The sequence below is a fragment of the Erithacus rubecula genome, assembly GCF_903797595.1.
Source record: "Erithacus rubecula genome assembly, contig: SUPER_Z_unloc_2, whole genome shotgun sequence".
In the NCBI taxonomy this organism is placed as follows: domain Eukaryota; kingdom Metazoa; phylum Chordata; class Aves; order Passeriformes; family Muscicapidae; genus Erithacus; species Erithacus rubecula.
In genome coordinates, this window is record NW_027635860.1 from 4,766,074 (window position 1) to 4,782,667 (window position 16,594).

The following is a 16,594-nucleotide window of genomic DNA, read 5'->3' on the forward strand; positions in this document are numbered from 1 at the left end:
TGGCTTGCTTCAAGTCTTCTTTGTCTAGCTTGTTTCAGGCACTGTTATGATGTTTTTGTTTGTTTCCTTTGAATTTTACCATATTGGGTAGAATAAATCACCACCCTGAATCCTTGGCCACTTTTTAGATTGTCATAACTGTATCATGTTCTGATAATTGAATATAGTCTGGCTGGCAGTCAGACAGACAAGCAAAGCTTTCTCTTTCTGCAGACTTACTGTTTTGTTAAGTGAATATTTTGGAGATTCTTCCACTGGAACGACTTCAAGTTTTCACCTTAAGTGTGCGCTTATCTGTGTAAATGCCCTCTTTGTATGATGCATAAACTATTTTTTTGGGTTTTTTTAATCACAGTGATATATTTTTTCTATGTTTGACGAGTATAATTTATGTCTAAAAACCTATATGTATATATATCTTAATTTCTCTGGGAATATCAACAGTCACCTGTCATCAAGACATTATGTCATTAGTAACATGTATTGTTGCTGATGGAGTGGAACAGGTTGTTCCATTATTCATATAATTCTTTTGGGAACGGACTGCATAATAGCAATGATAAACATTACCTGAGTGTGTTATTAGCCTAATAATTAGCTTCTTCTCTTTTAAACACTAATGGTTTAATTATTTTAAACACTAAGGGTTTAATTATTAAATTATTAATTATTTATTAATAATTCTCACATTTCTGAGAAAACTGAAAAGTTTGTGCACAAAACACAAAACACTAAGCAAGTCATTGTCAAAAAATCACTTGCCGTGAAACAATAGATTTTAAATAAATTTCATGTTCACAGGCATATTCTTAATGCAGTAATGGTTACATGAACATTCACATGAATTTTTACATCTGGCATCTGCCCTTCTCTACTATAAATACCACTTGAACTGGTTAATAATCAGCAAAATCAGAGAAAGATGCAAAATATTAGTCTTGAATCACCCTTCTGTGTTGGTTCAGGTTCCCAGATCTCTGATTAGGTCATTTTCATCATTGCACAGATGAACAGTTCAGAAGGGATGTGGATAGTTACAAAAACAGCATATTGAATTAAGCTGTACAAGGGCACTTCTACTTGTGTTTTGCGGTGTGGAGAGGATAAAATAATTCCAGGAACACTGAAAGTACCAATTGCATATCTACCCCTTAGGTTCTCTGATCTCAGCTGTATTACTGAAATCTTCAGCTTATGCATCTCATACAAAGTTGGAGAAGCCTAAAATTGGGTTACAGAGTTTAGAAAATTCTTTATTAAATTTTTATGTTATATACCACTCTCAAAATGCAGACAATGCATTTTTACTTTCTTTCCAAGTTTATATGAATATTTACCATGTTTGTGCTCTTTGTCTAAATATGAGTATCAGACTTTCAGGGGAGATGTCCTGGGGACATGGTGATTTGTTTACTTGTTTTAATGAATACAAATTATGCACAGAATGTATATGCTTAACTAGGAAAACGTGCAATAAACATGAAAATATTTTAGTGTTATGTCAGCACATTTTCTAGTCATGCCATCATCATGGATCTATAACCTCTCTCAGCTCTTGCAATAAAAACTCACTGCAAATACAAGAGGAAATCATTGAAGGAACTCATCTTAATATACAGCCTACAATTGTAAGGAAACACAATTACATTAATGTCAATGGTATTTGTCTCTTCTTCTAACCAGAAGACAAGTTTTGAAAAAGAGACACCATGAAAAATATCTGAGACACACAATTTTGTAAAATAGCTATGCCTGAAAATTATAAACTTTTCCTGTTTTCTCAGGCCTTTACTTATTTATTCATTTATTTTAAAATCTATCTATTATTTATTTATTTACTTATTTATTTATTTGAACTCTATTGAAAGTATTTCATTCTCAAATGACCATCAACTTTTTCACCAGAAATGACAGCATTTATGTCACTGTTCAACTGTAGAATGCTGTAAAGGATACAGTTAGACTTGTATTGATTTTTCTAAGTGTGTGTGGTGCTGAAATCTTCCTGTGCTCTATTTTGACTTTTGCAAGTCTACTTGTTATTCTTAAAGCAATACACCAAGCAGATAATAAACATTTGCCTTTAAAAACATAATAACAATTTTCAAAAGTTTGGTTTCCGCACAGAGTTACACACACTGAATGTCTATTAACTTGTTAAATTTCAGTTTAATTTTCTAATCTACATTTCTCAAAAATGTATCTACACTATTTATATTGTTGAACATTCACTGGAATATATTTAGCAGTTTCTATTATCATTTTGCTGTCTGTATCCTAAGCCTCTCCAATGTCTTTTTAGGATTTCAAAAGTACCTATTAGCTCTATAGACCAGAAAAGTATATTAAAACTCTGCTTCCTAACATCTTGAATCAAGAAGGTCTTCAAATGCTGTGAATCAAAATGTAGTGTTGTTTGACTAAGATCAAAGGATGGTCCTTGGCCATTTCAGAAACTATAGTAATCCTTGGAAGAATTGGGAAAAACTGTTCAATGGACTTGGTTTAAATCAAATGAGGATTAAAGCAATTTAATTATTTACCACAAATGTTTAATTGTTTGGCATCAGTGAATTAGGCATTTCTGGATCAGGAAGACAATAGATAAACCAAAATATTAGATTCTTATGGAATGTGGACATCCAGATGATCTGTAGTCTCAGAGTCCATTTTAAACAAGTCTGATTAGATCAAGATGTACAAGAATGTGACCACTCAGGCATTGTACAGCTGCAAAGATAGAAGTCTTATAACTTCTTAGGGCAAACTGTTCTCATATGGACCACTGTCACAGTGAAAACACTTGTGTCTTGCTTGTGTCTTATGCCTTATGATCCAAATTCTTAGATTTTTAGTTTTTGCCTATTATCCTGTGACCATGCACTGCTGGAAGTAGTCTTGCTCCATCTTCTCTGTGCCATCTTATCAGATAGCTTTATCTTCTCATCTTAAGACTAAGACCCAGACCTCTCAGCCTCTCATTATAGTGCACTCACCTTCCAGCTGTCTTGGAGGCCTCTTCTGGCCTCACTCTAGGAAAATCCTATCCTCCTTGTACTGGGGAGCCCAGAACTACAGCATTCCAGATATGGCCTCACGAGTGCCAAGTGCCACCTAGCAGGGAGAGCCACTTCCCAAGGCTTGCTGACTATGCTCTAGATAAAACATCCCAGAATGGCATTTGCTTTCTGTGCTGCAAGAGCACATCCCCAGCTCATATTCCACTTGATGATCACTAAGATCTTCGGCCTCTCTCTGGACAGTTATCATCCAGTTTTGATTATTGTGTTCACTTGTTCCATCTCCGATTAAAAATCTTGATCTTGTTCTTAATGAATTTCATGTCATTCCTATCCAGTCTGCTTTGAGTTGCAGCCCTGATCTCCAACACTTTGTCCCTGCCCCTGGTTTGGTACCAGTTACAGGCTTGCTGAAAGTGTCCACTGTCTCATCATCCAGGTCATTAATCTAGACATTACAGATGTCACTACTGATCTCTGAAGAATCTTCTGCCCAGTGATCATCAGCTGGACTTTGCAGCATCAACTGCCTGCTAATCCCATCCATATGTATCATGAATCTGGTTATAGGGAGACTGTAGAAAACTGTCAAGCCTTTGCTAAAGTGATGGTATGCAATGCTCAGTACTCTCCCTTTATCTGTACTGCTCATCACTTAAGCAAAGAAAACAAAGATCTCAGTCAGGAATGATTTAACCTTGACGCTCAAGTTAGCCAGTTAACTTGTTGTCCTTCATATGTTTAGAAAGGGCTTTAAGAAGTTTTGCTCTTTTTCCAGGCACTGCAGTAAGACTAACTGTCCTCTAGTTTCTTGAAGATGGGTGTAACATCTGCTTTTTCCAATTATCAAGAATTTCACCATATTGCAAAGACCCTTTGAGAATTCAAATGTTAATGAGTTCCCAATGACAATGGCAATTGCTAAAATGGCATTGACCAGCTCCTGCAGCACCCTCAGGTGCACCTTGGATTCATTGTTCCTTTACTGTGGGCACTACATTCTTTTTTTCGTGCACTCTGTTAGGATGTGGGAATACTAAGGATGAGTTTTACTAGTGAAGAAAAAGACATTGAAGATAACAATTGTTCTCTACACCCTTGTAACTAAGTCCCATGCCCCATGGAATATATGGATAATATCCATAATCTCTTTAGCCATCCTTTTCTTACTGTTCTATCTACAGAAATCTTTTTGTTGCACTTCGACTTCCTTGGCAGGTTTTATCACCTCTTGGTTTCCTAACTGCGTTCCTAGGCATGCAGGTAATGTCTTTGTATTCCCCTCCATGTAGGCCCCTCCTACCACATTTTATGTACTTTCTTTTTTGTGTTTGAACTCACTCAGGAGCTCCATGCTTATGTTTGCAGGCCTTATGCCACACTTGCTTAACTATTTTGATATTGCTATGGACTTCTATTTTGCTCTAAAGAGCTTTTTTTTTTGAAAGCTATCCATCCCTTTTGTTCTCCAGGGCCATTTCCAACAATGTCCTCAAAACAGATCCTGAACAGAAAAATTTTGGCTTTTCTGAAGTCTGGAGTTATATTTCTGAAGTTTTATTTCTTGCTCTCTTCTCTGTGGCTCATAAACTCCAAATTTCATCTTTATGTTTGCTGTAACCAAGACTGTCCTTGACCTTTACATTTTCAACCATTTCTTCTTTGTCCATGACTAGCAGGTTCAATGGAGCATCTCTCCTTGTTGATTCATTGATGGTCTGCAACAAGAAGTTTCAGAACTTTACAAAATATTTTTAACAACTGGTAGAGTAAAATCACTGTATGTAGTAACTGATTTTTTAAAATTTATTTTATTTGACTTCACTTGTGACTTAAAACTTGTTCAAATCATGTGATCTTGTATTGTAGCCTTACATTCTGGGACTAAGATCTCTCAGTCAGCCTATTCATATCTTGATTCCACTCATTGCTCTGTAACCTGTGTTTAGGTTATCCTTTCACAAAATTGTTAGTGATGTTTAGCATATGCTTTAAAAACAATAAGACTGAAGAGAAGTATTTCTTTAAGTCATACAACCATGGCTTATCGAAAGAGCTTCTGACTGAAGTCCTCCAACCACAAAGCTTAAAACTTGTGGAGCCTATAAAAGTTTGATTTACTTTTAGAATATATATTTTCAATAAAATATTACTTTTCAGCTCCACTTTTCATTCTTTTTTCAGGCTGTCCTAGCAGTGGAAATATTTCTGAATGCAATACCTCATTTGGTGGTTTTCAAGGATGTATGCGGCTTATTTCCATTGGTAACAAAGCAGTGGATATTATCTCTATTCAACAAAGTGGTTTTGGCAATTTCAGTGATCTTCAGATAGATTTATGTGGCATTACAGACAGGTGAGAAAATAATGTTTACTCATTCATTTATTTTTGTCTGTGTTTTGTTTTTAATAGTGCCTTGATGACAAAGAACAGAACACTTACAATATGAAATATTGTTTCTTTTGTAAGAATTCAGAAGTCCAGAATAAATTCAGAATACATGGCATATAGCAATTGACTTTTACTAAAATTATTTTGTGTTTCTGACAAATTTTGGATATCTTACTTTCTTTCCAAGTAAACTGCATATACAAATCCCCTACTGCAACCTGTAATCCCATCCACCCTTTAAAAGATTATGTTTCTTACAAGATACTGTTGTTTCCTGTATTCTACCTATCCAGAAACACAGTAGATAGTATCCATCACAGTGAGTGAACATTGTCTTTTAAACCATGGTCAGAACTATTGTCATAACCTCTGATTAGTGTCTGTCTATAAAAAAAAGGCTAGATAAGTGTCCCTCCCCATAAAGAAAAACTGTATGCATTCCCAGAAATAGAAATGCTTGATGGAAAGACATTGTTGGACTTCAGTCTAGTGAAAGCAGAGGGGGTTGCAGAGCAACAGAGCTTGATGAGAAGAGAGGGAGAAAACATACAAACAGTCACTGGTGTTTTTTTTTTTGTTTTTCCTGTGGACTCCAGAGAACGCAGTCACAAACAGCTAACCTGTCTTTCATCCAGAAGTACTTGGATCCAGGTGGAAGGCTGTACTGAAAGGACACAGCAGGGCGAGGGGAATGATGTGCTCTTGAATAATTGTCCCTCACTTTCTATATTTCTAGTCCTTATAACATGCCTTTTGATTTCAAAAATTCTGTCTTTTGAACTATAAGACTTTTCAAATTTTTGTCTTTTGGGAAAACACTCTAGGCAAAGATCTGCTTCAAGACAATAGCTAGTTTCAGGATCAGTCACACACCTCTAGCTCTGTGACCTGCTATCCATTCCTTGAGATAACACGGTGTACAGCCATCCATGTTCTTATTTTGGAAACAGTCACTACTCCTTATAGATGAAAGATGAAAAAAATTCTAGCTAGTTACCTGATTTTTCATAAAAGTTAAGGAGAGAAATGTCCAAGATGAGGGTAAAGTTCTGCCTGCAATGTGATCCTTTCAATTGTGTTTGTAGTGTGTATTTTCATTAATGTTTTCACACCTATCATACATTAAAAACACAAGCTGCTCATATATATATATATATATATATATATGTATCTATAATTGTTCTAAGTTATCCCTTACTGAGCTAATTCTGATTTTGCAGTAGGCACTAAGTGTGATAGAATTGTGCCAAATCACAGTTTGCCCTCAGTCAAAAATTTACTGTATGGCTTACTGGGGCCTTATATTTGGAATGCCACATACATTGATGCTTCTTTATGCCTTTTTTTCATACTACTGCCTTTGACTTATTTCTCACTTTTCAGTCATAACTATCTCCTTCCTCTCCTCTTTGATGGACCTCATGCTCTTTCTTCCAGCTTCTAAAGCACTGCATCACTGCTGTTTTTTCAACTCAGGAATTGAATTTACTTCTATTAGGCTGTTTGTTTTCTTGCTTATATGAACACAAAATCAAGTAGAGAATTGGGTCAAAATAATCCAATGTGGGAATCTGCATATTCTTTGGTCAAACACATTAAAGGCTATCTAAGCAAGATTATGAGTGAAAAGTATCACTCAATTGGCTCACAATATAGTTGAAACCAATTTCTGTCTGATTTACCATGAATTTTCCAATGTTCACAATAATTGTGAACATCCTAAAATGTTCCTCTCAGCATTACAGTTTAGAAGCCATCTTCTCCTCCATGAACACAGACATATCTTACAAAATTTTTTAAAGGAAGACAGTGCCTTCTTTTTAGTGTAATGATTCCAACTATTTTCCATTCTGAATGACCATAAGATGTAAGTTTGTACATGTAGGTTTTAAAAGATGGTAAGTGTATAAATAAACAAGAAATGATGTTTAAAGCCACTATGTAAACCTCAGTGTATGGAAATCCAGCATTATTTAGAGTACACAAGTGCCAGAACACTTAGCTCTTACTACTTTCTCACAGTTTATTAATTTCAGCTTATATTACTTTCATACTTCTAAATTATATATGTTTTCTCAAGATCAGTTATACAAAAGGAAATCAACATATTTATGGGAAATTTTTGATTTGTTGGTTTTCTCTAATATTTACTAGTGCTAATTTATGCCTCTGCTTCTATTTTGACCATTTTATCTTTCGTTGGTTCTGCCAGATTTAGTTTTCAGTTCCCAGCATGCTTATCGTATGTTTTCCTAATTTTTCAAAATAGAAGTTTAATCCATCCATTTAAATAAATTTCACTACCTTCATTATATTTTTTTTTCAAAGTAGACTGCTTTTAAAAATCCCATCTGATCTCATGCTATCTTGCTTGTGGGAATGTTTCTTTCTCATTTCCTCCCACAGTCTCATTGAATTCAATATCTGCAGCTCATCATTTGGACCAAGCTTCATGTTTCTCTTTATAAAACTAATTCTACATCTCACCATAAATCCCAGGTGATAAAGCACATATATTTGGCAAAATTAAAACTGCTTACCTGTTTTAAACAATTTTTAATAGATAGTTTGTGTCATCCTGTGCACCTTATTGTTCAAGAAAAAATTCTTTTTTCTTACCATGATTTATAGTTGTCTTCAAATACCCTAAGCTAATGAGCATTTTTACACTGTGTTCCTGATAGTAAATACCTCCCTACAGGTAAGAACAAACAAATCCCTTCTTTGTCTTGGAGTCTTTATGCAAGTCTTTATATCTCTAGGTCCAAGTCGTGAAGCATGGCCCAAATTCTAGAGTTATTGATGGCTTTTGTAATATGACACCTAAATATAGTAGTTTTATAGTAGTTTTGCACATCTAAAGTGCATGAAAAAATTATAATTTACTCTTTGCACAGAAATCTGGATTTATATGCCATAGTAAATAAACAGAAAAAAATTCAATTTAGGCCATTATTTTTCTCATATATGCACATTTAATGTGTGAAGAGTGTTCTTTATGAGATTTACAGTCTTCATGGAGAGATGGTTAGTTAATAATTCATTTTTCTGAATATGAATTATTAACTTTTTATTCCTTCTATACAAACAAATGCCATACCATTTTCCTGTTTTCAATTTTCTCAGTTTGATAAACTTTCTAATTTCTTATCCTAGTCTTAAATTGTTAAGAGTGTTTGCAATCATCAGTCTTCCCATGAGCCTTCATTTAGCCATTTCATTACATGATATCTTTATATTGCTGTATGGAAATCCAGCATTATTTAGAGTATATAAGTGCCAGAACACTTAGCTCTTATATCTCTTATGCATGCAAACAATACCCACCATATATTTCTCCCTAATATCTTTTCTCCGAGCTCCTTTATCAATATATTGGTTTAATAACTCCTAATTAGATATAAACCATTCACAAAATCACTTTAAAGGACACAGTGTCATTTAAATACCTTACAATGTTAGCATATTTAGTCTCTGAGGAGAGAGTACCAGATGAGTCTGCCCTAATTACATTGAGCCCTACACAGAAACATATAGTTTTCTTCCTGGAAAAAAGAGCTACTACCAGGAGCTCTTGCATTTTTGTCCTGGCAGTGGCATACAAAAAAATGATTGAATGGGTTCTTATTAAAAATGGTTCTTATTAAAAAGAAAAAGCCCAAAAATAAAAATTAGGGTGACTATACAGTTTTGAAATAATTTTTTTTATCTTTTTTTTTTTTTTTTAATTTTATAAACTGAAGGATGAAGAAATAATAGCATTAAAATGCAGAAGTTATTTGGTTTATTTTTTAAAGGATCTTATAGCCATAATTTAGGACCATGATAAAGAAATAGTTTAGGAAAAAATGTGTCTAGCTAAAAATTGTCATACAAAGTTCTTATTTTTCCCTTTCTTTATCCCAACTGAATTCATATTCCAGATAAGTATTCTTCTCTCAATATCAGTTTGTAGTTATTAATAGGCTGCTGCCTTGGTTTAAAATATTGTATCATTTTCAGAAGCCATACACTTAAAAGCATATTATCAAGAAAATGTGGTAAGTGCTTAATCAGCTGTTGCTTTTCTTGTTTTAGCAGACATGGTGATTTAATCAAAAATTAACTTTTATAGATGAAGTATCAGAAATACTGTTTCAAATATGAGATATTTTCTAGAAGATTAGCTTGTTCAAAGAAAGCTGTGTTCTAAATCTTGCTTTGGGGTAGGGTCACAGCATATGATGTAGTCATACATTTACTTTGATGTAGCTAGTGGCTACTTTCTATTATACATGCTGAAGTAGAGAAAGGAAGTTAATGCTAAAATATTTAAATTTAATGTTGAAAGAGTGAAATGATAATCTTAACTTGTTTTCACTTTCGTTAAGGTTGGTTCAAGCATCATCACTTTCATTGAAGTTTTTTTTTTTTCATTTTGTGAAAAATATAGAAAGATTAATTAGTAGGGACATGAAGTCAATGGAAGTAAAGACCATGTAAAACACAATTTTTGTAAAACATCCTTATCAAAAAGGCATGAGACACAAAATGTGACTGAAATAAAAGTAGAGCAGCTGCCAGTGAATGCCCTGAAGGTCTTGAATGGCAGTTTTGCTAGAGATTTGTATTTAAAATAACTGATGATTAGTTATACCCAAAGAAAGTAAAATAGAGCATTTACCTAAGAAGCATTAGTATGCGAACTTATGTAATTCTGTCAAACAAAGTATTTAAAATCAAAATAATTTTAACCTTGGTGCCTAATTTTTATCTTCAGGTTCCAAAGCAGAATTCATTGAAACATGCATAATCTGCAGACTAGTCCTAGGAATATATTTTGTAAGTGAGAAAATAGATACAAGATCAGCTCTTTCACTGCCAAAAACTGTCACAGATTGCCTTGAAAATAGGTGACATCTATCAGTTTATTTACTTTACCTATACTTCACCTGCTACTTCTTTTTTTAATTCCCTTCTCTGAAAACCACTTATCCTTGTTTATAAACATGAAAGAAAGATAAAGTTCTTTGAGTGCCATGAGCAGGGAATGTGCAGACCCTGAATTATTTATAGGGCAGATGTGTGAAATACTGGACTTTCTGCACTCCTAATTTAATATTCTCCTAACATTTCTTGAATGAATTAAAAAGTATTTTAAGATCCTGTGAATGTTAGCAGGCATGTAGTTTTAGTTTGGTTTTTTTTCTCCTGTGGCTAATGTCAACAGTAAAGTAATTTTACAATTTCTGAGCTGTATAAAACACATACAGTCAGTACAGTTAGAATGTTGACTAATTTCTAAGGTGAAGAGCTTGTTAATAATTGGTTAAAGTGTGCCAATCTATTTCAATATATTTTCAGATGCACTTAAAAAAAAAAAGATAATTTCTTTTTTTTATGTCATAATTATTTTATATTTTGATATAATGCTGCAGTCTTAAACACTAAGAAGTTCCGGAAAAATTATTTTTTTCAGTCAACCATTGTGTATCTAGAAGAAAGTAATCAAAACTCTTCAGGATCTTAGTCATATTACCAGAAGTAGTTAGTTGTGTTGGGACTGGCACACTGAACTCTTTCTAGGATAGAAAGTAAACATGATTTTGGAATAAGAAATGGATGTCAGGTGCCATGGTCAGATTTATTTGTTAGGTGATTTAATTTTTTTTTTTTTACAAGAACAGAAAGAAAGCTGCTGTAATGTTGCTTTAATCTTATACTTAATTTCTGTTCTCATGAGCTTATTGCATAATTAAGATTTTTTTTTTTAATGTAAGCAAGAGGAGTACCAGGGAAGAGATTATATTAATTTTCTTTAACTTACATTGACATCTTTACCAATGACCTTGATGTCTTCTTTCAGTCTATATTTCTTTTCCAGGATTTTGCTTTTCTTGCTAAGTACAAATGCCATTTGAGTGGGGAGAAAAAAAGAGTGAAAATGCACTTTTTTTTTTGTTTGTTTTAGGTGTTTGCCTAATTACTGTGAGCATGGTGGTGAGTGCTCACAGTCCTGGAACAGTTTCCACTGTAACTGTGCCAATACTGGTTACAAGGGAGCTACTTGTCACTATCGTAAGTCTAAGGTGTTTTCTGATTTCTGACTATGCTTTAACTTCTGATTGAATTTCTTCATCACAAAACAAAACTAAACAACAAATCAAACCAAATCAAACCAAACCAAAAAACACTCTCAGTCATAAAAATATTTAATTTATTTTGAGGAAAGGCTTTGGGAATTCAAAACATGTAACAAAAACGTTTTAAAGTGCAAGTGGGTTTTTTTTCTCATTTTTTAAAATTTTATATTAGATAATAATATCCTCTCTCATCCATATAATTCTACCTTCTGAATCAATGTATAATTTAGAAATATGGTAAATTCATCTTTATTCATGATAACAACTAATATTATTTCTGAGCCAGTGAGACTACATGCATGTCCTGTGCTAAACCTCAAACACATGTTTATGTAGTTTGCTGGATCAGGAGGTAGATTAGGAGAAAATAAAATAAACACATTTTGGAAACCTAATTGAATGTAACTTACATAATTTCACAGGAGATGCTTTATTTTAGTACTGCTTTCAGCATGTTCTGGGAAGAAGATAAAATAAGCATTCTGACTTTCATTACATGCCTCTCTCTAACAAGTAAAATTTCATATAAGTTTACTGTTGGTTCTTTTTAGATACAAAGATTGCCCTAATCATCAGATAAGTAATTGTTTACTTATATATTTTCTGTATGAAATCCGTACAATAATTTTTGCAGCTTTTAGGAAAAGAATGTATGTCTACTCAAATAAGATTTTTTGAGAAATGAGGTTTTAGAAGACTGACTATTTAAATCTTGCTCATACAAAGTCAACAGTTATGTAACAGTATTAAGAAAAAAAATGTAACAGATAAAATATATCAATAGTAGAGATGCTTTTGAATTCCTTGGTGTGTCCCATTAATCTCTAATGAGCTCAGAATGAAGATGAAGGTGATTTGATTCATTGCAATTTAAAAAGTCACAAATTGAATCATCTGGTGATGTCTGTGAAAACAGAGGGAGACTAGGGTTGCCTGATGATTAGGGCTCAATAAGAAATGTAATGATATGAGTTACTGATTTATATTTTTTTTGTTGTCAAAAATAATAATTAATAATTGAAATTTCGTCATTTCTAAATTTAGCAAAAAGTATTTACTGTAATGAACCATAAAATATCATTTCAAAATTGCATAAATTGTTTATTATGGATATTTCATAGAGTAAGTAAAATGAACGGTTTGTCTTTTTCTTAGTTGTTACCATATAATGTCAGTGACCAACAGGACAAAAAAATTAGGAGAATAGCAGTCTTTTTGGCAGAATTTTTTAAAGTTTTGATAACTGATGGAGCATAGTTTAATTTTGAAATAAAAGATTAAAACATTGAGACTGCTTAAAAGAAATATAATGGTTAAAGAAGAATTTATATTAATGTATCCAGCTGTAACATTATCATCATTCTTCCTGAGATACACTTACAAAGGTGGATTTATATGTGGGGTTTTTTTCTCAGATATTTGATATATAAGAGGTATTACAGATTGTTTTTTCTTAGACCTGGACTGATATAAACTATACATGACAAGGAAACAAGGAGCTGTCATTTTGTCTTTGCTTATTTAGTTCTTTTAGTGAAACCTCTGACAAGTCACTTGCTGTTCTGTTTTAAAATGGGAAGGAAATAAGAAGTGTGAAAGCCAAAAGAATGCTTACCTTCTGCTTTACATTACAACAGCAGCAACAAAAATCTAACTTGGTTGAGGTAGTAGTGGGGTTTTGATTACTGGGTTTTGAGTAATACCGTTGGCATTCTAGCATTATTCAGCAATTTTGAAACCATTTACTCACCCATATTTCATGGTTTCTCCCAGAAGTTTTGAGCTGGAAATACAGAATAAAATGCTTAAAAATGCACATTGTGTTCCCCATGATTAGTAAAACCAAATATGCTTAACCATTTCTAATAAAGGCATAGTTTTGATTGCAATAATTTTTCTTTATTCTTTAGCAGACATAGCACACACCCACCTTCTTTTCCCAATGTCAAGGGTCATGCAATTTTTTTTTAAATTCCCTGAATAAAATGTAAAATCATGCCATTACATTTGTGATGGAATGTGTTCTTTTACAGCCATCTATGAGCAATCATGTGAAGCCTATAAGCACAGAGGGAACACTTCAGGCTTTTACAATATTGATTCAGATGGAAGTGGCCCATTGGGACCATTTCTCGTATACTGCAATATGACAGGTGAGGTGATAAACTTCCTTAACTTACAGCTGTGACTGTATGCATGCTCATTATATTGTAACATGAGTTACCAAATGAGAAGTCTCTGTAGTTCATGAATGTAATGTAAACATGCACAACAAAATGAAGGTGACTCCTTAGCTCAGGATTTTGGGGAAATAATTAGGAATAAAAATTAGAATTATAACAGGATTCAGCCTGTGAAGCTAACACAGCATTCCTGTTATGCTTTGCATAAATGGGGATATGTTCCATATGGAGACAATGTCACACTAGTTCATTTTTGGTGAGCAGCTTTATTTTCACTGAAGTTGCAGCCTCAAGGATACTTAAAAATGAGAAATAAGTTATGTTTATGAGAAATTTGCTGACTTTCTCTGATAGCCTTCTGAAAAAAAATTATTTAGATCTGGCCTTTGTTGGAAGCAATATAAATATTAAACATCTTTCAATCTGCAGGGTGGTCTTTTGGAGAATACAAATGCAACCAGAGGGATTCTTGCAGCCTCACATTTGGGCACCCTGCTCCCCTTCTGCAACCAGTGTTTTGAATCTGAACATGTGTATAACTAGAGGTTTTAGCTGTCAAAGTTTGGTTTTGGTCTGCTTTTAATCAAAGCTGTTTATGTTATCTCTGTGTGGTATATGGTATATTGATATGTCCTTTCAACTAAGCTTAAATTTAAATAACTTTTTGGAATTTATTACCGCTGGATTTGTGACTGTCTCCTTTACTGTTTGCCTAGCCCCTTTTATTTTAATTGCTTTCCAGCCAAGAGGATGGATTTTCTTATTTTGTTTAACAAAAATGTATTTTTACACATTTATAACTGTTTAAAAGAATGCGTGAATAAGCTAAATTTTAACTGGATGGGGCTAGGTTTGCCCTAAGTGTTGGGAACCTGACTTAGAAACCTTATAGTAAGATTTTGATGTTGACTTGAGCAGCTTACCTAATCTCACCGTGTCAGCTCCTGACTGACTTCTACAGTCAAAGTGCTTATTTTTCACAATAAGCACACTTCAGATTGGAACAGGCTCTTAAAAAGACATATTCTAGTGTCCTGTGAGACTAAAAGAGACCAAAGAATCATGGCAGAAAGATGACAATTTTTCTAAGTGTGTATAACTCTCCAAGGTACAGTGAAGTGTCTGATTTATCCTTGTGTGTCCATGAACAGCTGTTCCTGTTTTCCTCAGTCACTCCTTATTCACCACATTAAGCAAACATCATTGATCAGTTCTTCATCTCAAGATGCATTCTGACAGGATGAATCCTCTATATTTGTTTTGTTCCCAGTTTCCTCATGACTGGTATTCCCTTTTCCCACCAGAGGCAGGGAAGGCAGATGCCCACATTTCTTGCTGCACTGCCTCATGGGGCTCTATTTTAAGACAGCTGGGAGGGAGGTATCATTCCCTGATTTTATTATTGAAGGTCAGTTTCAGAATCAAAAGCCTACAGTCCACACTGTCAATTAAATACTACAAACTTTGCAGTTACTTGATTTTCTTTTTGTTGTTTGTAATTTTGGGAGTGTGACAATGAGTTGAATATCCAAACTGCTTGTCTTCATTTTTATGTTCAGTGTAATGTTTAGATGTATTTGTATTTGTATGTATGTCCATCAACCAAAGAAAAAACCCCGCAACTGTAGAAAACAGCATCCAAAACAAACAAAGGAACCAACATTTTAATTTGTATTTCTAGCTGGTTTTGATACTCTAATAACATCCTTAAAAAATATAATTAGATAAAAATATTTTATTTAGTTTTTCTGACTAGTACTTACCTCTAAGTGACCATGTGTGCTGGTTTTGTACATTTGACATTTGGTGAGGAGGGAAGAAGCCACGCATGGAAATAATTTTTTTCTGAGAGGAGCTACTGAGAACTGCCTCTATGTCTAACAAAAACCAACCAGTGATTAGTTTTGGGAACTGACAACCTCTTAAACCCCTGATAAAGCTGAACAAAATAGGAGGGATTGAGGAGATACCTCGCTCGTAGGCTGAAACCTGCTTGTAAAACTATGGAAAAGGTATGATTGGTACATCAGACTCTTTTTCCCTGTAACTTATTAAAAAATATGGAGTAGTTAAAGCTTTCACATTGTGACATGAGCAAAGGCATCCATGCTGAACAAGCAGGTGCTGAAGTAGCTGTGATCCCGTAAAAAGTTTGAACAGGGAGAGAGAAGCATGATGAAGACCCTTTGCCTCCAGTGAAGGAGAAGAAGACCTCTGTTCCAGAGATGAAGATGATTTCAAAAATAGATGAAGAGAACCTTGCTCATCCTTGAAATAAGGATACGAGTTAAGTTGACATGGCCCTCAAAAACAGTTGTGAGGAAAGGTATAAGTCGAGGAAAGGGACTTTTACACAGTGATCAGATTTGCATTCTCCAGGGCTGCTGATTCCCTGTGGCACCGAAGCCATGAGAGAATTGTTTTCTTGTAGAGAAGTCTCCATAGCATGATGGCAGAGACTCCTCTCCCTAAATAAACTAGAGAAAGACTAATTTAGAGATGGCAAACTGATTTTTTCACGTACATTATCATTGTGAAAGAAAAGAAAGTGTAGGTGGGAGGAGAAGTGTTCTAAAAGTTTTATTCAGACTCTTATTATTATTTCAGACTTATGAATAAAGTTCTTCTTTATACCCTTTGAAGTTTAAGCCTACTTTGCCTTTTTTCTAATACTATCTCCCAACAATAAATAAATAATTCTAGTGAGTACGCTAGCAATTTAGTCAAAGCTAGACCTACCATATAAATTAGTGTATTAGCCAAAAAGTCTCAAATTAGGAAACCAAAACCACTACACTATAATTCTTTTCTCTTAATGGATAATTTTTAATATCTGCCATGTGCGGCCTATAGGCAGCTGATGAAACAAAAGATAGG

At 33.9% G+C, this 16,594-nt stretch overlaps 1 protein-coding gene across 1 annotated transcript in view; it reads left to right on the forward strand.

Annotated features, from left to right (window-relative positions):
• Window positions 1-16,594, forward strand: part of LOC306814757 (contactin-associated protein-like 4) — a gene marked incomplete at both ends in the record, with an annotated part of 60,491 nt that overhangs the window by 4,736 nt on the left and 39,161 nt on the right. Inside the window, 3 exons of the mRNA XM_079331136.1 lie at window positions 5,205-5,376; window positions 11,363-11,469; window positions 13,568-13,687. Coding sequence (XP_079187262.1) covers window positions 5,205-5,376; window positions 11,363-11,469; window positions 13,568-13,687 — 399 coding nt within the window. The remainder of the gene's footprint in view (window positions 1-5,204; window positions 5,377-11,362; window positions 11,470-13,567; window positions 13,688-16,594) is intronic.